Below are 25,397 nucleotides of genomic sequence, written 5' to 3'. Positions count from 1 at the left end.
CAGCTCGGAGCACAGCTCTCCTCTTTCCACGAGGAAAGAAAAAAAAACAACAGATGAAACATGTGGAGAAACGTAGAGAGAGAGAGAGAGAGACATACAGAGAGAGAGAGAGAGAGGCACAGAGACAGAGAGCTAGAAAGAGAGAGGGACATCCACCCTGCTCGACTTCTTTAGCAAACCTGCGATCTGCTGTCTGCTGAGAAATCCAAGAGGACACTCGTTTCTCATGATTGTCACGCCGCTCCAAGGTAAGGGGGATTTTCATCCTGTGTGTTTTATGGTTGCAGCTTTTAATGTCTGAAAAAAGAAAAAAAAAAACACAGACAACAAAGACACTGTCCGTAAACATGTTTCATTCGCTTTCACCAGTTATTGCTTCCAAGTGACAAACAGAATAAAGTGGGGCTGTGAAGTTCCGTTTATTGCAACGTCGCTGGCGGTTCGCAGGCGCGATTTGTAGGAGTTTTACGGTGCTTCACCCTGCTTTTTTTAGCGCCCGTTTTCAGACGACTCTCGCCTCCTCGAAGTTTGATTGGCCAGCCGTTCGTGCTCCGATAGGCTGTCTGTTTGTGAGCCCGAGCTGTTTAGCCAATCCGGGCGCGGGAAGCTTCACGCGGCTAAGCAATCGTAGCGCAGACCGCAGACGTGCCGGAATACGGGTGCGGGAAAAAGAGCTGCAGTGTGAGTCACTTTTCTCGCACGTGGGCAGCATGTAGCCTCCTTAAAGAGGACAGTGCAGCTCGCAGCGGAGCGCTAGTAAGACTTACACGCGTGCTTTATTGCTGTTCTGACGCCAGAAATGTCCTAAAATGTAGCTAATATATGAAATGTGTATTAACCAGCCTACAGCTCGTTCAGCTGACTGCGCTGAGCACAATAAGTAGCTGTGCCCCTTTTTGTATGTGTGTGTGTTTAAGTGTGTGTGTGTGTGTGTGTGTTTAAGTGTGTGTGTGTGTTTAAGTGTGTGTGACAGTTTTAACAAGTTTTTTAGCAAGACATTTCCGGTGGAGATACCACCCCCCCCCCATTTCACCCCCCACCCACTTAGTTCTTTCCGGGTGTTACCACCTCCTTTTCTCCACGTATCTCCACCGACTGTCCTTTGATCACGAGAGCCAGAGAGCACCTTCCTCCTCCTCCTCCCCCCTCCTCCTCCTCATGAGTTCCCTACCTTCTCGTTTCCGTTTACCTTTTTTTCTCTCCATACTAATTCTGTGACGTGGTTCGCCCGCTGAAGTCAGTTCTGCGTCACTCTTGCGCACTTTGCAGATGATTCGCAGTCACCTACTGTAACCCTTTAAAGAGACACACACTCCCTCTCACTCTCTTTCTCTCTCTTATACACACACACACACACACTCACACACTCACACGAACTGACTGCAGTATAGCGGGGGAGTTCTTTGTGAGAGTGGGCGTCATTTGTTTTCCCCCATTCATGCGTAAATATCCTTATTCACTGGTGACTTCCTAACTGAACGACAGCGAGCGTACTGGGATAGCCTAAAATAACCAGCACACTCCAGAGAACAGGAAAACACCACAGTAGGGAAAGAGGACCGTACCAGCAGTCAGCTGCCTCTTTCTGGTGACAGTCAGTTGTCCCTGCCTCCAGCACTGGTGAATGTCAGTATTGCCTGTCTGTACAACTGGTGACATCTATCTTCAGTCAGTCAAACCAGAACCGTGTAGATATGAGGCACATCACACTAGGAAGCTACATGGCCCCCCACCCCCGACCGTGTGCCTTATAATAGCACATAACGGTGCTTGTTTTATTCTAAGGCATTTCCCAAGCAGCGCTTCTGTTTCAGCACCACGGACAGCGCCGCTCCGCTCGGCTCGGCTCAGCTCAGCTCACTCTCCCGTTAAAATGAACAGTGCCCTGAACCTCTCACTGAGCTGAGACACACAGCGGGGTTAACGTGCCAGTTTCCCCACAGATTTCGTCCCCTTTCGGTCAGAAACTTTGCAATGCAACCGCTGTCCTTCTCCCTTAACTCCCTTAAGCTGATATATGGCGCCCACGTCACGGACTCATGGGAACTGCTGTTCCGAGAACACTGTGCCTGGCTAGGCAGTGACCCCGGGCAGCAAAACACTGACCCATCAGTACATATCAGAACCTCCCGACGAACCAACGATGTAAATGTCCCGCTATATTCACCTTCCCTGGGTCAACTGAGAGGACACCCCCCCCCCTCCCCCGCCCCTGTGTAATGTCTTCAGCCTTGTATGTCTTTGTCCAGCAGATAACGGAGCTGACACGTCATCACCAACGCAGCAACACAAGATCGGCGTTCAGGTGAGCATCATATCCTGCTTCCTTGAACTTCACACAGGCTCGAGAGTTTTCACAGCGTTCACAGCCGGGCAGCACCGAGAGCCGGTACCACTGTGTGAACCAGCGCATCATGACCTTGGCTCTAGACTGCTTACTGCTTATAGAGTCCAACAGCACAGTAACAGTCTACAGTCATGGCTACTGAAGTCTGGTTATAGCCCCCCCACCCCTCCCTCCTTCACACACACTCACACACACACTCTCTCTCTCTCTCTCTCTGCTTATAGAACGTGTGTATGACCTGATTAGAACTCTGACGTCAGCCCAAGATAATTACACACGATGATATGCGTTGGTCAGATAAGCGTCACAGCGACACTGCCCCCCCTCCCCCCCTTCCCTTTCCCCACGCATAAACACAGCCGGGAAGCTTCGTGTTCAGGGGGCTGTGCTAGTCACGCGAGTGTTGAGTTGTCGAGAAAATACAGAAACCGATGGCCGTCGATGCGCGCGGCACGCTAGAGGACACGCGCGTTGCTGTGACGCCAAGCGGGCGCGTGCGAGGTGGACTGTATTGGGGGAGTCCTGAGCTACGGAGGCGAAGCGTCTCGGCCAATCAGAGAGCGCCATTTCCAGTTACCATGCCAACTCCGTCTCGCCCCTATCTTTGCTGTCTCCATGGTGACCGTGGCTTTAGATTGTTACTGTAGCAACGGCACGTGGTAACAGTCTACAGCCATGGTCGCCAAGGGGCAGGAGTGACAGCACTGCAGAGCACTTTTTACCCCATTCACCCCAACTTGGTTTTGGAACAGCTGCCAACACAAAGTAGGTCACAGAACCTCTGGTTTTCTCCTTTTTTTTTTAATTATTATTTTACAAAATAAAAGTCTCTGTACGGTCACTGCTGCAGAATCCTGAAATATAGCTTTCTAGTCAGCTCAAGCAAAGCTGCAGCATTTTCACAATGTTAAGCCATCAGACGTCTAACATCCGCATTGTCGAATTATTAAAGGATTCATTGCACAGGTCTTTGATTCCTTAACAACAACAACAAAGTGCTCATTTCAGGCTGTCAGTTTTATTCACAGGAAGAAAAAAATGAGAACAGATCAAACACAGCAGAGATAATCAGGCTAAGAGCGCAAACTGAATTTAGCCAACTTTGACTTGATTTGCATTTCATAAGCTCATGACAGCTTCGTGTTTATCAAGCAATGCAGAGCGTGAGCACTGCTCGGCAACATGCTGGCCATCCATCCATTCAGCTGATGTGAAAGGCAAAATAGCCGATCCTGGTTCAGCACCTCGACCTTGAGAATGTCCATTATATATTCCTTATAAAACGACTATTAGGCATTTTTCAGTTTTCCTTTAATCTCCTAGAGAAGTCACCTTGTTACCCGAGGGAGCACAATCGCACTTTCTCACTGTCTGCTGGCCGACGCATCAGATCCGGGTGCATGGTGCTTTCCTCTGAGCACGTTGGTTGCCTGGTGACGTTGCATCAGTGGCAGTTTAGAAAAAAGAGGGTGCCTGTGCACATGTTGGAGGACGTGTGTGTCGGTCGTCACCCTCCCAGTGTCGGGAGCATTGCATGTGATGGGGGAGAACATGTATCTGTTGTGTAATTGGTGATCCAAATTGGGGTAAAACATGTCCCAGGTGTTGAGCTTTTAGACCAGCACCTACTACTGATACGCACCCTCCACCAATATAACCCCAACCTAAACCTGCTACAGCTGACGGACACAGCAGCACAGTTCCATACCACACACTAAACAAATAGAGGTCTATATACTATATAATACATACTAAAAGAGAGTTCTCTGACTTGTACCAAAGGCAGAACCCTGTTTGGCATTCTAAATAAAACTTTGGAACCATCATAACAAAAATGGAACGATCATAATAAAGACGGAACCCTGTTTGGTAGTAAATAGAACCCTTTAGCGCTTAGAGTGCTCTTTATAGAACCCTCTACAAAAATGGAACCATAATAACAAAAATGGAACCCTTTTTGGCAGAATAAAGACCCTTTTAGTGCTTAAAGAGTTCTTTAAAGAACCATCTACAAAAATAGATCCCTGTTTAGTACGCTATAGAACCCTTTTGTGCTTAGAGTGTTCTATAAAGAACCATCTACAAAAATGGATCCCTGTTCAGTGTTCTATAGAACCCGTTTAGTGCTTAAGGTATTCTTTAAAGAACCATCTACAAAAATAGATCCCTGTTTAGTACTCTATAGAACCCTTTTGTGCTTAGAGTGTTCTATAAAGAACCATCTACAAGAATGGATCCCTGTTTAGTGTTCTATAGAACCCTTTTGTGCTTAGAGTGTTCTATAAAGACCCATCTACAAGAATGGATCCCTGTTTAGTGTTCTATAGAACCCTTTTGTGCTTAGAGTGTTCTATAAAGAACCATCTACAAATATGGATCACTGTTTAGTGTTCTATAGAACCCTTTTGTTTTTAGAGTGTTCTATAAAGAACCATATACAAAGATGGATCCCTGTTTAAGGTTCTATAGAACCCTTTTGTTTTTAGAGTGTTCTATAAAGAACCATCTACAAAAATAGATCCCTGTTTAGTACTCTATAGAACCCTTTTGTGCTTAGAGTGTTCTATAAAGAACCATCTACAAGAATGGATCCCTGTTTAGTGTTCTATAGAACCCTTTTGTGCTTAGAGTGTTCTATAAAGAACCATCTACAAGAATGGATCCCTGTTTAGTGTTCTATAGAACCCTTTTGTGCTTAGAGTGTTCTATAAAGAACCATCTACAAATATGGATCACTGTTTAGTGTTCTATAGAACCCTTTTGTTTTTAGTGTTCTATAAAGAACCATATACAAAGATGGATCCCTGTTTAGTGTTCTATAGAACCCTTTTGTTTTTAGAGTGTTCTATAAAGAACCATATACAAAAATGGATCCCTGTTTAGTGCTTTATAGAACCATTTTGTGCTTAGAGTGTTCTATAAAGAACCATCTACAAGAATGGATCCCTGTTTAGTGTTCTATAGAACCCTTTTGTGTTTAGAATGTTCTATAAAGAACCATCTGCAAGAATGGATCCCTGTTTAGTGTTCTATAGAACCCTTTTGTGCTTAGAGTGTTCTATAAAGAACCATCTACAAGAATGGATCCCTGTTTAGTGTTCTATAGAACCCTTTTGTGCTTAGAGTGTTCTATAAAGAACCATCTACAAGAATGGATCGCTGTTTAGTGTTTTATAGAACTCTTTTAGTGCTTAAAGTGTTCTTTAAAGAACCATCTATAAAAATGGATCACTGTTTAGTGTTCTATAGAACCCTTTTGTGCTTAGAGTGCTCTATAAAGAACCATCTGCAAAAATGGATCATAGTTTAGTGTTCTATAGAACCCTTTTGTGCTTAGAGTGCTCTATAAAGAACCATCTACAAAAATAGATCATAGTTTAGTGTTCTATAGAACCCTTTTGTGCTTAGAGTGTTCTTTAAAGAACCATCTACAAAAATGGGTCCCTGTTTAGTGTTCTATAGAACCCTTTTGTGCTTAGAGTGTTCTATAAAGAACCATCTACAAGAATGGATCCCTGTTTAGTGTTCTATAGAACCCTTTTGTTTTTAGAGTGTTCTATAAAGAACCATATACAAAGATGGATCCCTGTTTAGTGCTCTATAGAACCCTTTTGTGCTTAGAGTGTTCTATAAAGAACCATCTACAAGAATGGATCCCTGTTTAGTTATCTATAGAACCCTTTTGTGTTTAGAGTGTTCTATAAAGAGCCATTTAAAAAAATTGATCACTGTTTAGTGTTCTATAGAACCCTTTTGTGCTTAGAGTGTTCTACAAAGAACCATCTACAAGAATGGATCCCTGTTTAGTGTTCTATAGAACCCTTTTGTTTTTAGAGTGTTCTATAAAGAACCATATACAAAGATGGATCCCTGTTTAGTGCTCTATAGAACCCTTTTGTGCTTAGAGTGTTCTATAAAGAACCATCTACAAGAATGGATCCCTGTTTAGTTATCTATAGAACCCTTTTGTGTTTAGAGTGTTCTATAAAGAGCCATCTAAAAAAATTGATCACTGTTTAGTGTTCTATAGAACCCTTTTGTGCTTAGAGTGTTCTACAAAGAACCATCTACTAGAATGGATCCCTGTTTAGTGTTCTATAGAACCCTTTTGTGTTTAGAGTGTTCTATAAAGAACCATCTACAAGAATGGATCCCTGTTTAGTGTTCTATAGAACCCTTTTGTGCTTAGAGTGTTCTATAAAGAACCATCTACAAGAATGGATCCCTGTTTAGTGTTCTATAGAACCCTTTTGTGCTTAGAGTGTTCTTTAAAGAACCATCTACTAGAATGGATCCCTGTTTAGTGTTCTATAGAACCCTTTTGTGTTTAGAGTGTTCTATAAAGAACCATCTACAAGAATGGATCCCTGTTTAGTGTTCTATAGAACCCTTTTGTGCTTAGAGTGTTCTATAAAGAACCATCTACAAGAATGGATCCCTGTTTAGTGTTCTATAGAACCCTTTTGTTTTTAGAATGTTCTATAAAGAACCATATACAAGAATGGATCCCTGTTTAGTGTTCTATAGAACCCTTTTGTGCTTAGAGTGTTCTATAAAGAACGATCTACAAAAATAGATCCCTGTTTAGTGTTCTATAGAACCATTTTGTGCTTAGAGTGTTCTTTAAAGAACCATCTAAGAAAAATGGATCCCTGTTTAGTGTTCTATAGAACCCTTTTGTGCTTAGAGTGTTCTTTAAAGAACCATCTACAAAAATGGATCCCAGTTTAGTGTTCTATAGAACCCTTTTGTTTTTAGAGTGTTCTATAAAGAACCATCTACAAAAATGGATCCCTGTTTAGTGTTCTATAGAACCCTTTTGTTTTTAGAGTGTTCTATAAAGAACCATCTACAAAAATGGATCCATGTTTAGTGTTCTATAGAACCCTTTTGTGCTCCTTAAATAACATCTACCAAACAAGGTTTTCCTTATATTTGAAGGGTCGTTTACCTGTCATGATGATTCCATTTTTGTAGATGGTTCTTTATAGAACACTCTAAGCACAAAAGGGTTCTACAGAGCACTAAACAGGGATCCATTTTGTAGATGGTTCTTTTTAGAACACTCTAAGCACAAAAGGGTTCTACAGAGCACTAAACAGGGATCCATTTTTGTAGATGGTTCTTTATAGAACACTCTAAGCACAAAAGGGTTCTACAGAGCACAGACAGTTTACTTCATCAAACCATTTAAACGTCCACAATGTTGAGTTGTGACGGTTCTAGATAGAACCACTGCCTTTGCTAAAGGAAGAGAAATAGGTGAGACTTCTCTGAAGAACAAATGTTCCAAAGGAAAAAACATGCATTTTAATGTTGTTGAAAAAACAAGCTTTGAGAGACGCCTCCTAGGACAAGACCTAGTTCACCAGAACACAGCCAGCAGTGCTTTTCACATCACTGTTTGTTAGAACGTGCTGCTCTCTACAGGCCGAGGTACAGAACTGCAGCTTTAGAGTAAGTGATAAAATATTGTAAGTGTGCACAAAGGCAGCTGGCAGTGTGGGTCATGTATATGTCCTATCTATAAGAGAAAAATAAAGGTACAGCAACAAACAAAAGCTTTGCTGACTCCTTCACTGAAATCAGTTTTTATCATAACCATGAAACAGTGGCAAGGAAAGACATGTTGAAGTGTGTGTGTGTGTGTGTGTGTGTATGTGTGTATGGTGTTCGGGGGAGGGGGAGTGTTAAAAGTTGCTGTGGAGTGAATTGACACTGGCTGATGGAGTCTTCCGTCCCTGCACAGTGAGAGACTATGTGCTGATATCACACTCCCAGCACATAAACTCTTACTGTTCAGGGCAGAAAGCAGAGAGGTGGACTAGCAGAACAGCAGAAGAGCCTAAAGACATGTTCGATCACTATCTAAAGATCCTAAAGATACATTCTACTACAACCTAAAGATCCTAAAGATACATTCTACTACAACCTAAAGATCCTAAAGATACATTCTACTACAACCTAAAGATCCTAAAGATACATTCTACTACAGCCTAAAGATCCTAAAAACATGTTCTACTACAACCTAAAGATCCTAAAAACATGTTCTACTACTACCTAAAGATCCTAAAAACATGTTCTACTACAACCTAAAGATCCTAAAAACATGTTCTACTACAACCTAAAGATCCTAAAAACATGTTCTACTACAACCTAAAGATCCTAAAAACATGTTCTACTACTACCTAAAGATCCTAAAAACATGTTCTACTACAACCTAAAGATCCTAAAAACATGTTCTACTACTACCTAAAGATCCTAAAGATATGTTCCACTACTACCTAAGGATCTTAAAGATGTTCTCCCACTACCTAAACATCCTAAAGACACGTTCTAATACTACCCAAAGATCTTAAAAACATGTTCTCCTACTACCTAAAGATCCTTAAAACATGTTCTACTACTACCCAAAGATCTTAAAAACATGTTCTCCTACTACCTAAAGATCCTTAAAACATGTTCTACTACTACCCAAAGATCTTAAAAACATGTTCTCCTACTACCTAAAGATCCTTAAAACATGTTCTACTACTACATAAAGATCCTAAACACACGTTCTACTACTACCTAAAGATCCTAAAGGTATGTTCTAAAGATCCTAAAAACATGTTCTACTACTACCTAATAAAGATACGTTGTACTACCTAAAGATCCAAAAGATATGTTCTACTACTACCTAAAGATCCTAAAAATATGTTCTACTACTATCTAAAGATCCTAAAGACATGTTCTAATACTACCTAAAGACATGCTCTCCTACTACCTAAAGATCCTAAAAACATGTTCTACTACTACCTAATAAAGACATGTTCTACTACTACCTAAAGATCCAAAAGATATGTTCTACTACTACCTAAAGATCCTAAAAACATGTTCTACTACTACCTAATAAAGACATGTTCTACTACTACCTAAAGATCCAAAAGATATGTTCTACTACTACCTAAAGATCCTAAAAACATGTTCTACTACTACCTAATAAAGACATGTTCTACTACTACCTAAAGATCCAAAAGATATGCTCTACTACTACTTAAAGATTCTAAAAATATGTTCTACTACTACCTAAAGATCCTAAAAACATGTTCTACTACTACCTAATAAAGACATGTTCTACTACTACCTAAAGATCCAAAAGATATGCTCTACTACTACTTAAAGATTCTAAAAATATGTTCTACTACTACCTAAAGATCCTAAAGATGTTCTACTACTACCTAAAGACATGTTTTAAAGATCCTAACTACATGCTCTACTACTACCTAATAAAGATACGTTGTACTATTACCTAAAGATCCTAAAAACATGTTCTATTACCACCTAATAAAGATTTGTTCTAGTACTACCTAAAGATCCTAAAAACATGTTCTATTACCACCTAATAAAGATTTGTTCTAGTACTACCTAAAGATCCTAAAAACATGTTCTATTACCACCTAATAAAGATTTGTTCTAGTACTACCTAAAGATCCTAAAAACATGTTCTATTACCACCTAATAAAGATTTGTTCTAGTACTACCTAAAGATCCTAAAAACATGTTCTATTACCACCTAATAAAGATTTGTTCTAGTACTACCTAAAGATCCTAAAAACATGTTCTATTACCACCTAATAAAGATTTGTTCTAGTACTACCTAAAGATCCTAAAAACATGTTCTATTACCACCTAATAAAGATTTGTTCTAGTACTACCTAAAGATCCTAAAAACATGTTCTATTACCACCTAATAAAGATTTGTTCTAGTACTTCCTAAAGATCCTAAAAACATGTTGTCCTACTACCTAAAGACACATTCTTCTACTACCTAAATGTCCTAAAACCATGGTCTAGTACTACCTAATAAAGATATGTTCTACTACTACCTAAAGATCCTAAAGACACATTCTACTACTATCTAAAGATCCTAAAAACATGTTCTACTACTACCTAATAAAGATACGTTGGTCGTTCTAGTACTATCTAAAGGTTCTACCTAAATGTTCTAAAGATCCTAAAAACATGTTCTACCTCTACCTAAAGATATGTTCTACTACTACCTAAAGATCCTAACAACATGTTCTACTACCTAAAGATCTTAGACATGTTCTACTACTACCTAAAGATCCTATAAACACGTTCTACTACTACCTAAAGACACATTCTATTACTATCTAAAGATCCTAAAAACATGTTCTACTACTACCTAAAGACACATTCTATTACTATCTAAAGATCCTAAAAACATGTTCTACTACTACCTAAAGACACATTCTATTACTATCTAAAGATCCTAAAAACATGTTCTATTACTACCTAAAGATCCAAAAACATGTTCTCTTACTACCTAATAAAGATACGTTGTACTACTACCAAAAGTTCCTAAATATATGTTCTACTACTACCTAAAGATCCTATAAACACATTCTACTACTACCTAAAGATCCTAAAGACACATTCTAGTACTATCTAAAGGTTCTACCTAAATGTTCTAAAGATCCTAAAAACATGTTCTACTACTACCTAAAGATCCTTAAAACATGTTCTACTACTACCTAAGAATCCTAAACACATGTTCTACTACTACCTAAAGATATGATAAAGATAAGATACTATCTATTAGTACTTACAGTTGCATCACTACTACTACTACTTTCACAACTACTACTAATCTACTACTAACAGTAGTATCTCCACTAGTACTGACCTGATCATTGATCTATGTCTACTACTTTTTTTTTCTACAATTATCACTACTACCAGTACTACTTCTGCTTCTACCAATTACTAATCACTACTACTTATCCTATAATAATCTACTACTAATTACTACTAATAATAATAACAATATCCTATTTGTACTTGCATCAGTACTACCACTAATATTCATCAAGTTATTACCATACAGTTACTTACATCAGTATCTCTACTACTACTATTGCTACTGATAATACAATTTTAATCTAATTCTACTACTTTAATTACCTCTACTCTTAGAACTACTATTTCTACTAATCATATACTTATACTTTTCATCTAATTACTACTAATCACTACGACTACTAATACTACCACTACCAATAATAATTACCACCACCATCATCATAATCTACTGAGCTCACTTTCACTACTACTAATCTACTACTACTAATACTACCACTACCAATAATAACACAATCTGCTACTAAAAATAGAATCACTTCTACTTCTACTAATAATAAGAATATTATTCAACATTATTCAACAATAGTCAACTATTACCACGTTCACTTTTACAACTATTAATTACACTAGTGTCTACATCTAATAACAATCTCCTAACTACACTAGTATCAATACTACCACTCACAATAACAATAAACAATATCAAGCACTATTACCACTACTTACAATAACACTACAATTATCCTGCTACTTACTGTAGGATCACTTCTACTTCTACTAATAATCAGAATACTCATAAACTATTCCCATGTTCACTTTTACAACTACTAACTACACTAGTATTAATACTACTACTAACAATACTATTAAAAAATACAAATATGAACCACTAATACCACTACTTACAATAATACTGTCTATAATATCTAGTATCACTACTAGTCCTTTCTATTTCTACTAATAATAACCATACTACTATTACTACTACTACATACTACATACTACTACTGCCAGCAGGACTACTCCTAAAGAAATAGACTGTACCCTCCTGCTTCACAAACGTCACAACACATCCCTGCAGTGTGACAAATGCCCTTTAAAGTCCACTCTGCATTAGTGTGACCAACAGGCTTAAAGATGGAAGTGAGGCACTGACACTTCCCTCTGCTGAGAACATTAAAGAGCATTGAGATGAGGGATCAAATGAACTGGAATGAAAGATCAAACACCCCCCCCCCCATCTCTCTCTCTCTCTCTCTCTCTCTCTCCTTCTCCTCCTCTTGATGATTCACATTCACCCTCACTAAAGGCACCTGAGAGGCGAGCCAACCCACAAGAATGCCTCTGACAAGAGCACAGCAAGACCCCCTAACATTTCTGACTGACCACACAAAGGGTGAAAAGAGAGAGGAGCTGGGGGGGGGGGCGACACACACACAGACAGATCAGAGGGACGAAAGCACGGAAAGTAGCCCAGACGTCAAAAGTGGTAAAAAAATAAAAAAAATAAAAAAAATAAAAAAAATAAAAAGGGGGCGGGGCGTGGCTGCAGCGGCGGTACGCGCTGTCCACATAAACAGGAAAACCATCCAGCACAAGCGCGCGAGTGAATGTTTGGCACGAGCTGGACATGAATAATAAGTGGCTCCGACCACACTCAGAAGAGCAGATTCCTCTCACAAACAGTCGCTACCAGAGTACAGAGAGCACACTGCGTACATCCTCAGTTACATCCAGATAAACCGCAGAATACCTACGGGTTTTTTGTTGTTGTGGGTTTTTTTGGGTCAGCTCGAGCTATGAGGAGATCCACTGAGGAGTGATATTGCAACACCACATTTCACCACCATTGCGCAACAAACGTCCAGTTAGCCTCTGTTTTCTTACACAGCAGCAGACTCACCAGTAAAACACACCACACTGCTTTCTACCGTCATCCAGGCCATGTCTACTGTTCCTGCTGTCAGCATCACACCAACACACCATGCAAAAAAAGAGAGGTCTGCACGAGCTAATTCAGAGTTCGAGATGTAAACAAAGCCATTTAGATTTAGGCTAATCACAGAGAAACGAACCAAACTCCGATTTTACACTGACTGAGATGGTCCAAATGTTTTTTTTTTTTTTTTTTTGAGCCAATGTATTTATTGTTAATTAATACTCGTTTTATGTTATTTTTTAAATGGGGGCTATTTTTATTTTTAACAAGAACGATTTCTCATGTTAAACAACCTTTTCATGCAATGTGAGATGTGTTCCCAGCTAGCAGAGGACGTCATAAAAACGTTCAGCGATGTTTTTTTTTTTAAAGGTTCCTGGCAGGTTAGCCTGTAACGTTACAGAAGTAATGCTCCAGGAACGTTCAGAAAACGTGTGACGTAATAATGAGTTGCGTTACAGCGTTATTGGAACTTTGTTGTTGAACTTTTTTCAATTTCAAGTTGTACAAAAACGGAAACATCTGGAATCTTCCCCAAACTAAAAATACAATAAATAAATAAATTATAATACAGTAAAAAAAATAAATAAAAAAACATGGATACAACGATACATACTAACACTGGCTTACACGGATTAATAATATTTAATAAATGTGTCATAAATGTTTTTCAAACGTAGCATTTTTTGAAAATATAAATAGAATATGTTCTGAAATGACACTGATAATAAGAAAATGAAGAATTATTATGTATTAGTTTTTGAAATAGGACTACTAAATGTGAAAAGCCCACATTCAACTGTGAGAATAAACGAATAAACATTTTCTTTTTGTTTGTTTTTTTAAAAACAATATAGGAACTTTCAGAAAACTTGACTGAACTCTGTAAGAACATAAATTTGCATAATGTTCCACCAACTACAAATTTCTAGCTGGCATAGAGGTTTAAGAGGCATTAAACAGTGGGTGTCTGGTTCCCAATCCCACCACTGTGAACAATATCAACCTGGGGAGTTCTCCAGATTTTAGCATTTCAAATGAAACCTCTCAGAATGACTTTAATAACATCCTAATAATTGGGTAATTAAGAAATATTGGGGAAAGCACAGTGGAAATTCTCTTCAAGGACACACTCCAATCACAGCAAATCACTTTCGGCCTTTTCCACTGTCGAAACTGTAATAAATGTAAATGCAACACGCCATCTCCTGCCTCTGTTCTGTCCCTTCGACACTCACCTGAACGTATCACAGTGAATTTCATATGCATGATTTCCACATAATGAAATTAAATGCATCTCCCTTTTGGCACTACTTGTGTTGATATAATAAATGTTGTTAATGTGGAAAATTATGTTTTTTTCCCCACTCACTATTTCATTCAACCAGTCCGCTGTTGCTCTTTCCACTGTGGTTCACAGCACACACACCACCCACTCCATCCTCTTCCTCCCTGCCTGTTTGTAAATACTGAGCGTGTGTGTCCTGAGGAGGTTTCCTAAAGCACCGGACATCTGTAAGGAACAGCTTTGGATGGATTAAAGCAGCCAGTATTTCCGTATTTTTTTCTCCAGATGAACGATGCAGCACATTATGCATCACTGATCAATGATGTGCTTAATTCAAACGCTGCAACATCATTTCCACAGGCACTACAACTAATCATCCAAATCACTGGAGATCACAAGATATAGCCCAATGAGCTGACCGAGACCACATGTACATGCACACTAAAGCCAGATGTGCTTCCAGACTGCCTAGACTGTCAGCAACAGATGCAGGAGAGGTAAGACAGCAGGCATCACCTGAACACGACCTCTGCTATGACTTGGCAGCTCTTTAAATGACCACACACTCCTGCAGTCCAGCACAGGCCAAAGACCCATTTAAAAAGACATGAAGCCACGACAGCACATCATAACAACGGTAACAGGTAGCATCATGGAGTAATAGTACATGACAACTCTGACGCCAGCGGTCAGTAGCGAATAGTGAAGATAATGAAGAAGATGATGAAGAAGAGGATGATGATAAAATCCATTTATGAAGAAAAAAAAAAAAAAAAAAGTCAAATTTGTCATAAGCCAGAATCCTTGTGGTCCTCAAAGGAGAGTGCAACTACAGAGCTGCCACCGTTTTTTATACAGCCACGCTGGAGTTCCACCTTCCGCCTCCATCCTTTAAGCCTCGCCCAAAGAGCCCCCTCCAAACCCTAAATGACTCTATAGCACTTTCCCCGCCTTCTCCTCTTGTACTTCACCCTCCAACCCCCACCCCAAATCAAAATGCAGCCCGAGTGACGCACTCTCCCCTGTCCTCCTTCCAGACGGACGGTTCCCCAAACTTACACAACTCTTCCCATCTCTCTCGCCCAGTCACTCAACTCTCTCTGCGGCGGCTGTTGTGCAATAGGACAGATTCCTGAGACGGGGAGTCATGACCCTGTTGTAAAACTTACTGGCAGAGAGGAGCTTTCTGCATTTCTCCTCTCCTCTCCTCTCTTTCTCTCCACCAAGTTCTTATCAAAACCATGTGTTGGTGTGCCGAAGGACCGCCGTGCCGCAGAGGAGGAGAACAGGCCGAAAAACAAGAGGCAGAGGCAGAGGCAGGTTTGCGGGAAGGATGGGGAAGAGGAACAAAACACTCACACAAAAGCAATAAAAACCCCAAAGAGCTTCATTCCAGTCGCTTAAGCTGGAAGCATTTTTTCATGAGGAGCGAGACGGCACTCTCGAAAAATGGCCCACAGATAAGCCCAGGGGTGACAGTAAAGGAGAGTGATGATGGTCTGTTTCCATATAGAACAAACAGAAAGGAGGGAGCGAGAAGGATGAGTGCAGGCATGTGGGCTTGCGGTGGAGTGTTTCCTCCGGCAGAAAAATAAACCGGTTGTCAACCACATCACGCAGCCGGCCCGGCTTCATTCAAACCCCTCATCTGGACGGCAGCCTGAGAACAACCACGCAAACAATCTGTCCCAGCTTACACACACACACACACACACACAGCGACCCACAGACACAGAAAACGTCTACGTACGACCCAGTGTAGACCTTAAAAGCCTGTATTCCAGCCACAGCTAAAGTCGAGAAGTCATCTTCTATGGTGGAATGACAGTTGCTAAGTAAATGAGAAATGAGGGAATGAGGGAAGGTGCAGGGACACACTGGCTGCACAGGGAGGAAAAACAGGGCGCAATCCCTGAACATCTGGAAGTGATCACGGCTGCAATGCTGGAGCGCAAGCTCACTTAAGCTTTGAGAGAACACAAAGTTCCCGCACACGCACACATGACACTTTTCTGCCAGCAAAAAAAAAAGAAGTTAGGGCTCTGGCTTCCTAACGCCTCAAGTGTCCACCAGCTGTATTGCTGTTTCTGGTTAATGCCCTGGGTAGCCAGTTTATTAGCTAGACCCACCTTGAACAGTATATGTCCAAAGGTTTGTGAATTCAGCTGCATTGAGGTGACAGGTGTATAATCTCCACAGAAAAGCATTGGCAGATGAGATGCTGCACATGGGCCCAAGCGTTGACTCGATGGGTATAGGGCCCTCAGCATTGGGGTGGAAAACATTGGATGAAGAGTCCCATCCAATATCGTTGGGATGGGTTGGAGTGGCATTTGTACTCCAGAACTAATTATCCAACACTTACAGGCTCACCACTGAGCAGCTATTATGTGGGTGGTGGACCATTTTTAGCACAGCGGTGACACCAGTATGGTATTGGCATGTTAGTGTGTGTTGCGCTGGCTCAAGTATAGCAAGTGCACCAGCATTGCTGTGGATTAACACTATTTTTCTATTTGTAGTATTTGGATGCAAATGCGTAAAGCCTGGAACCCATGGACCTCGCCAAGTACATGCTGAGTTTCCACCTTCAGTTGCTACATTGTTTCAGTAAGCAAAAATCGGTTTGAGGTCAGGTGACCGACTCTTTCTTTGCCTTTAAAAGCTCTTAGGTTGCTTTCACAGTATGTCTTGGGCCATTATCAAATGGTTCAGTAAACATCAGCGTTCATACTACCACTTCTGTAAACAGTACACAGCACCAATAAACACCAGAGACCCAGGCCAACTGCCAGCCATACAGGTCTATGCCACAACAGTCCCTCCATCATGTTTGACAGGATGTGGAACCCTTCCTTTTCTTCTCCATACTCAAGATAATCTGGACATCATCTGTCTTAAGAATCTTGTTCAAGAGCTGGACAGGCTTTCATTTTAGTCTAGTCTGTCTTTCTGTTCTTGAGGATTACCATTGGTTTACATCTTGAAGTAATCCCTCTGTATATACAGTCATGAAGGCGTCTGTTGGTAGATTTTAACAATGACATGCCTACCACGACCTTCTTGACTTGACTAGATTTTGTTGAGTGTAATGATTGCCTCCACCACTTGAATAGACACCTTATTGGATCGGAATTCTCATGAAAACAAAATGAAAATTTAACACTTTAAAGCCTGTAAAAATGACCTAAATCTGAAAGTCCACATCTGAGTCACATCTCGACTGCTTCATGGCAAATCCACTGATGTGGAGTACAGAGGAATAATGGACTTGGCAGTAAGTGCATTTGGTAGGTTTACATTTACTGGCTGTAGTTAATCAGTTATTCACCACTGACCAGAAATTGTTCGGGTGGAGGTCAATTCTTAGCACAATGGAGAAGCACAGAAACTAGAGGATGACTAATGCACACAGAGAAACATGGAAAAGTTTAGCTACAGTCTCTAAGTGCGCTCAAATAACATAGTCATGTCTATGTGGCCAGTATGAGTACACAGTGTTATATTCCAACATCACTTTAGCTGATACACTTATACCAGCACTACATAGACGACCATGCCACTACCATGTTTGTCCATTACCCAAGTAATATCTGCTCAGGGGGGTGGGGTGGGGGTAGACAAGATAGAGGGTTGCTTAGCAACATATGACCTCCAGTCAACAATTCTGCACCAACTAAATGCACCTATTCACTTTATTATCTTTGTTTACAACAGTGTTATGAGCACAACACAAAAAGATTCCTGTTTTGTGGAGCACCATATAACTTACATCCATCACCTTCCAGTGAAGAGGATGGTTAAACAGGCTAAATTAAAAACATCCACCCAAAAGGTTTGTGGTAAATGGATGTATGGATGTTTAAAATTTAGTGCCTTCAACCACAGAAGCAGGCCCCTTTTTTTACTTTATGATCAGCGTCCACAGCAGTAACCTACATCAGACTGCGTTCACTTTTAATATGATGCGACTATAAAGCATCTGATACGAAATGAGCGGAAATTCAAACACAATACTAATTCATTTAATTGGATATTTTGCAGCGTTTATAGAGACTTCATGTCATTATTTTATTCATTGCTTAGTAGTAGGATCGGCTTTTGACCATTGCCATCAAGTATGGAGAGGCTGGTCCGTTCTTGGCTTTGTAGGCCAGAGTCAAGGTTATGAATCTGATGCGGGCAGCAGCTGTAGAGAATGCAGCAGTGGAGTGACATGGCTGAATCTGGGAATGTTGAAGACAACCTGTGCCGCTGCATTCTGGATAAGTTGCAGGGGCCTGATGGTGCGCAGAGGAAGACCAGCCAGAAGAGAGTTGCAGTAGTTACATGCCTTTTGGGCAGAAAGGATTAGTTGTACTGGTACTTGTATAAAGCTAGAGCCATGCGGAACGTGTTTAGTGTACTGAGCACAAATACGAACAAAATAGAGCTCCTTAAAGACCTCCTTTATTCCTGGATTTGTGCCCTGAGAAGTGTGGGGAATATCAGTTCACGACAATTTGTGTCCAACTTAAACATCACATTTAAACACATTTTAAAATAAACTCCCGGAACGAAGCAGTCCAGTCAGGTAAAGACTAGACCATTCTTTGTGCTTCATGTCCAAACAGACCATGGCATCGACGCTACCACGTTCCAGGGTGACCATTGTAGGGTGCCTTTTTGCGACCAGGTTAACAGACATTAAATAACATAGACACATTTTGACTGACTAGCAGAATCACCAGACCTCAATCTTTTACCTTTATATAGAACATTATGCAAAATTTGAGGTATTTATTTATTTCGTTCCATATCCCTTCTTTTGCACAACAGCTTGCAGTCTTCTAGGCATGAAGTGCATTAATTTAGTAGAACCAGCTTAATCACATTTGTTGGATTTTATTTTTGGATGGCCAATGTAAGGTTTTTAAAAGTTCCATTTTTCACACTCAATTTTGGAACTTTCTGCATAGCCTTCATATAGTTATCAGCAGACTATGTATTTTGACAGATTAATTTGACCCCATATTCAAGTTTTTTTAAAAGCAGCTCAGTTTTCCAAAAGCGTTGTAGCATTCAGATGATCATAACTGGTAGAGAAAGTGTTTAATGAGATGCTTACTTTACAATTAACTCAAGAGACTGGTGTAGTCATTCTCTGACAGTACTGACTGTCTTAGTAAACAGCCCACATTTTACGTTTGTCTTGCATTTTACTTTTCTTTCACCCAAAAATGGTCGCAATTCATATTTAAGTGACTTATTATTATTATTCCTAACAATTAATTTCACTAATAAATAATGAACTTTGTTACTGTGCCTTTAAGAAATAAGTTCTGCTTTAATTGGAAATCTTGTAAAGCACCGAATTCAAAAAGCACTTAAAAGCTGTGGTCCAAAGCCCAGCCGCCATGTCTAAGAAAGCAGTTCCAAAATGAAGGACCCTTCGTATACAGCCCAGAAATGCTGGAGCAATTTGCAGGACGCAACTGACGTACCCTTTCCGGCCCTCGGATACCAACAGTTCTATGCACACATACAACACAGGACAAAAGAGGAAGAAACTGCACCATGAAAAAGGCAGGAAACAAAGCATATAGCACATAAATATATTAGCTTATATAACAATCATTCATTTCCCTGAAGAAAAGTAAAAGTGCACAAGTTTTTGCACCGCAGTTACAAGAGGCAGAACCTTTCCAGTGAGGTCTGTTCCATTCCGTTTGTGACCAATAGGCTACTAAGAAGGAGTATCCATAGAATAGTCCTACAGAGGACACGCCCTACCTCGGCTGCAGCCTAGGCTTTGAAAGGCAGCTAAAAACGCTCCTGAAATAGTAATATTAAAGGGCGAGACTAAACTGCAGTAGGCTGAATAGGTGGAGATTTTTTTATAAGTTGTTTCTCAACACATCAGAGAAACAATGATTTCAAAACAAGCAGTGTTTTAAGCATAGTTTCCAAATATGGACTGGTAGGTCCCATGGCAGGCATTGAAACTTTAATATTTACTTCTCTTTTTTTCCCAAACTTAAAAAAGGAAGGGATTCATTTGATGTCAGATCAGCTTATATTTTTGAGAATCTGAGCTTAAGTATAAGTTGTACAGTGTGCCATTTAGACATGGTTTCACATTGTGCAGATTAAAGGCATCCAGAAAGTCTTAGGAAATTGCTGTTTGGCCCTGCTTGTCCACCTTCTCCTGAAACTTCTGCAAGAACTCCTGGTAGATTTGTCGATGTGCAGAGGCGGCAGGGATAAAATGTCCACCCGGGTGAGTGAGAATATGGGCTCTGGGAAAGATGGGCAACAGTTCTCGACTCATCTGCTCTGGGATCACTTTGTCTTCCTGTCCAAACACGTGCAGGGAGGGAAGGGTGACCTCCAGGCCCTCGTAGAAGCGCTGATGCTGGGCACAGGCGCTGCGGAACCCTGCTACCAAGATAGCGAAGCGGAAGCTAAAAGCGGGCTCTAGTTCTTGCTCCTGCAGGGCACATACCATGGCCACAAGGGCAGCACCCTGACTAAAGCCCAGAATGCCATCAAAGGGGCCCAGATCCTTCACTGCCACTCGCACAGCCTCCAGACTCTCGTCCAGACCCAGACTGCTGTCACACTCCTGCCTGGCGTCAAAACTGCACGCCTGCACATCTGAGAACCACCAGCCCCTCTGATCTTCATCACCTGCACTGGAGGACTTCTCTTGGTCTTGGGAGTCTGGTGGAGACAAAGTGTGTAAGTGATTCGTAGATTCATAGATTTACGGCTTCCTCCACTTCTTATATCTTTTAAGGAAACTGAGAAATTCTTCCGATCTGAATATTTCTATACATACATAAATACATACATTTACCCAGTTATAATAATAATGTATACTTACATTTATACTTATACACACACACACAATACTTCTAACTTTTGAAGTTTGTTATTATTTTAGACCCACAGTTCATCAGAAGAGAAGAATTTAGCCTAGTTAACTTCATACCACCAGAGAAAACGGGTACAAACTCTCAGACTCTCAGAAGTATAACATTATACATTCACCTTCCCAGAGGAAGGTACATATTCATAAAATAATAATAATTATATCATGAAACTATGCTGGCAAAACTGGGAGTACTAAGAGGTCCCACTGCAGTTTGCTACACAAGTTTCTCAATACTTTAGCTTGCTCATTTGAGAGGTCATTGTTTAGGGATGCACCGATACCAGATTTTAGAAGTATCTGCTGATACTGTGTCCAGATACCAATACCAACACTGACTTAAATACTATTTATTTACTTATTTTACTATTTAAATTCTGATATTTATAGTGTTCCACTCTTTATAGGTTGTACTTTTTTATATGTTATCCCAAATAAGCTTGAAAGAACAGCATTTACTGCTTGAGTAACTGCGCATTTGAAAAGTTTTTCTTGCTAAGCTTCATCAGACAGCTTTTTAATTGGTGTCTAAAATTCACATTCAGAAACAAAAGGTGCTGATGTAGCAATTTTACATTCAGGTACATGTTTCTATGAAGTTTAGTAGCTTTTCACAATGTGTGGTCTTTAAACAAGCTGCTTAAACTCAACTTCTGGTTTCAGAACCAGAAAAAGTGGAAAGAAAAAGTGCTGTAATGTAAAAGTTCTAATAAATGTCGGTTTAATAGTAGTAACTATTAATGACTGGCTTTTACTGGTTGTTTAAACGATTGGTTTCATAAGTATGCAGACAAAAATGTTCTATGTAAGAAATAAAGTAATGTAGGATGTCAGTAAGCTTCATTGTATCGGTGCTCTCTACTGCCGATACCGATACACCGGTACTGATACGGTATTGGTATCGGTACAACACTAGTGATTTTACAGGGCTGGGAATTCTAATCTGAAACAATGAAGGACAACCCGACCATTAGTGTAAACTAGAAGACACTTGAAATGTTCTGTAAGCACTTTTAAGTGAAAATGGAACTTCACTTTAATTATGAATTCATTATAATTATGATATAAATATTAATACATTTAATTATTTTTTTCCTGATTTATAGATTTGAGATTTAAACAGCTGTTTTGCAGCAACAGTTTCGTAACTTATTGCCTAAAGCAATAAAAAAATGTAAAAATAAAAAAAATGCCTAAAATGACCTGTTTAGCCACTTCAGAGACTAATAACAAGCTGATTGTCATTTTTGTGCAATAAATGTTTTTTTTTCACGGGTGTTTGAGCAGTTTGCGAAAGTAAGCCTACTTGACCACAGAAGACCTCCATAATGGCTCAATGAAGACAGCGCAGGTATTTATAACAGCTCAGTCATTTGTGGCGATTTTCATGTCGCCTTCCTTTTCTTTTCTTTTCTTTTTATTTAATTTTTTTTGTAAATTGTTAATTATCGCAAATTAATCATTTATCCAAACAGGTGGCGTCCAGCCCAGCCGCACCGACCAGAGAAAATAACGCATTATTTCGGAAGTACGAAGCCGGCGCTAGTCCCTGTGAGGCAGAGGGTGTAGCTGGCTGGCTGGCTGAGGTCCTCCATCATGATTATCAGGCGTTACGCTCTTCTCCAGAGACGAAGCTGGTCGTGTTCGCTAGCGCTACGTACTGTCATTAGCGATGACTGGATGCGGCGCACTGATGTAAACCAGCTCCAGCTGTTTTTTGAGAAGTTTGCGCAGAGCTCCGGTCTTTTCTCGGAAAGAGCTGCTGCTCTGCCGGTAACCGTGAACACACAGGACTCGAAGCAGGGCCATCAGACACGCCGTTGTTGGAGCAGATCAAGGATCAACGTACACTAAATACACACTCAGTGTGACCTACAGCAGACAACCTGCAAACCTGCTGCCGACAAACTCAGTCCAGCCCAGTTCCGATTTCGTTTCGCTGTCTGAGCGAGAAGAGCAGAAAATAAACCAGCACGCCTGCTTAGAGGAACCGTGTGGAAACTGCAGCTGCATTAGCGCTACGTTCCGCTGCTGAAAATGTGACAGACAGTGTGTGCTAAGCTAAATATAGATTTCTCAAAAGGACCTGAGTTATCTTAATTTATATTAATAATAATATGTTCCTATATTTCCATCCTCCTAGAAATACACTGCCATACTGTAATTATGTAGGATTAGACTCCTGATAGAGCTGAAAACCAGTGCTTGAGTTCTCCTTTTCTCCTTTTTCTTTGCTAGATATTTAGCACCAACGCTACCGTTATACATATTATAAATATTATATATATTGTTATTCTATAAACCCTTTTAAAAGGTACATTTTTCTTTTATTTTAGGCTTAGAGTAGGGTTGCTGATATTAAAATTCTGAAATGTCATCTTTTTTCTTTTTTTTTTTCTTTTTTTTCTTTTTTATGAGACAAGGCAATCATATTTATCATTTGTATTTGGCCTCTTCAAATTAACCCATCCATGCAGTGAACACACACATACACACTAGTAAGCAAACCCACACAGTAAACAGTGAGCACATGTGCCTGGAACATGGGCAGCCAAGGGGAGCTGAGAGGGTAAAGGGCCTTGCTCAACAGTGCCAACAGAGGCAGCTTGTCGAGCCTGGGTGTCAAACCCACAACCCTGTCACCAATAGCCCGGTGCTCTAATATCATCACGATCACATTTTACATCAGCATTAATGAAGTAAATAAAACGGGGCTAGTGGGGTCAATAAGTGGGGTCTTTTGTACTGCTACTCTGGTCCAATATGTCCTGAAAGCCTAAAAACACACTATTGATTGAAGTTGTTTGTGTTTGGGTTCAATCAAAACCATCTAAAACCACCTAGTGAATCACATACCCTGCAGGTAACTGCCACTTTGAATACTGAACAAAAAGGCTGCTCTTCGACAGGGACACCGCTTGTATGTGGATGACAGGACGGATGTAATGTTCACTGTATGAACGATATGACTATAAATAACTAAAAAGCATTATTACATTATCACTGTTGTACATTATATGTGGTCTAGCCCTGGTTTAGTCTTGTCCATCATAAAAAAAACAAAGAGAAATGAGGAGGCAAAGGCTCATAAAATGACAAAAGGCCTAGAAACAATTGTAATGTGTGTTTTTCTGTGGCAAACAAAGCCATACTAACTAAATGAATGTCACACAGTGTTCGAAAAAAACAAAACAAAACAGAGGCAACAGCTGAGACCCTAGTCCTGTGTCTCGGTTTAATAAGCATGATCTGTGTTACTGCATGGGAGTTACACTTTTTAGCAGCTGCTGTTAGGCAGAAGGAGGGGGAGAGGGTTTGACTGTACTGTTTACTGTGTTTAATACATAGACATAATGAATGTAACACAGTATGGCAGACTGTGGCCTGTGTTTTACTTGAAGACACAGCATATCAGGCTACCATAGTAGGAGTACTGAGCACTTCTCAAGTATTTTCTCAGAAGGCACAAATTAGACAGAGCAGCTGGGCTTGATTAGGGTTGGAGCTGAAGTCTGCACGAAGTCTGCAGGGCTGGTGTGCACTGGTATGTTTACCAGCCCTGGTTCTGGAGATTGTACAGATTTTACCCATTTTATTGTCTTCATCACTCCAACACTCCAACCGAGGGCTACGTACGGTCCAGCAGAGGCTGGTGACGTCCTTGCTCAGATACACTAGCTAACTAAACCTGGCATTTACCAGATGACTTGTGACTCGGACTCTCCAGGACCAGATGTGGGTAGGGCTCAAGAGGAACAGTTGTAGTTGTCATAACAACGCTGTGCTGCCCAGCCGGATGGGGGGTGTTATAATTAAGGGGTTGCAATTCTCTTGACAGCTGCCCAGCATCCTGTTTACAGCAGAATTAGCTAGGCTGGCTCATAACCGGGTGGTTGATAAAACAATGCAGGAAAAAAAGACTATAAACAGTGTTCAGATCAAACCTCTGAGTCTTTCTAGAAGAAAAGAAGAAGTGCCACGGACCAGGGTCCTTCTGTTCTGATCCTGGAGGGCCAGTGTCTGTGTCAGTTTGGCGCATTCAGATACTACTCAGATACACTCTAACCCAGCTTATTTTAGCTCGGAGCCTCGATGTAAATGTGCTGCAGCAACAAAACATGGCAGACAGAACAGCAGTGAAGAGTTTGCTAGTTAATATGTCGGAAAAAGGACATTTGCAGTTTAATGCACTATATACACACTGTATACACACACAAACACACACTCAAATTAACTTGACTGCAGTATTTTAAAGGAACCGGGA

The 25,397-nt window shown here is 40.4% G+C and overlaps 1 protein-coding gene and 1 long non-coding RNA gene across 4 annotated transcripts; one reads left to right on the top strand and one right to left on the bottom strand.

Annotated features, from left to right (window-relative positions):
• LOC140537281 (uncharacterized) lies at positions 1-25,397 on the top strand. Of its 3 annotated transcripts, none has more exons than XR_011977652.1 (5): positions 1-248; positions 2,253-2,305; positions 20,573-20,940; positions 22,421-22,484; positions 22,609-25,397. It is a non-coding gene; the product is annotated as an uncharacterized lncRNA (long non-coding RNA). The 3 variants fall into 3 exon arrangements; XR_011977653.1 differs by having other exon boundaries at positions 2,250-2,305; XR_011977651.1 differs by lacking the exons at positions 1-248; positions 2,253-2,305 and having other exon boundaries at positions 7,453-20,940.
• On the bottom strand, positions 18,654-23,123 carry ovca2 (OVCA2 serine hydrolase domain containing). Its single transcript, XM_072659627.1, has 2 exons — positions 22,795-23,123; positions 18,654-20,922 (listed from the first exon to the last, which is right to left on the bottom strand). Exons 1-2 carry the CDS (start codon positions 22,940-22,942, stop codon positions 20,369-20,371), a joined length of 702 nt encoding a protein of 233 aa, XP_072515728.1. The 5' UTR covers positions 22,943-23,123; the 3' UTR covers positions 18,654-20,368.

The sequence above is a fragment of the Salminus brasiliensis genome, chromosome 16 (assembly GCF_030463535.1).
Source record: "Salminus brasiliensis chromosome 16, fSalBra1.hap2, whole genome shotgun sequence".
Classification (NCBI taxonomy): Eukaryota; Metazoa; Chordata; class Actinopteri; order Characiformes; family Bryconidae; genus Salminus; species Salminus brasiliensis.
This window is presented reverse-complemented; position numbering and strand designations above follow the sequence as displayed.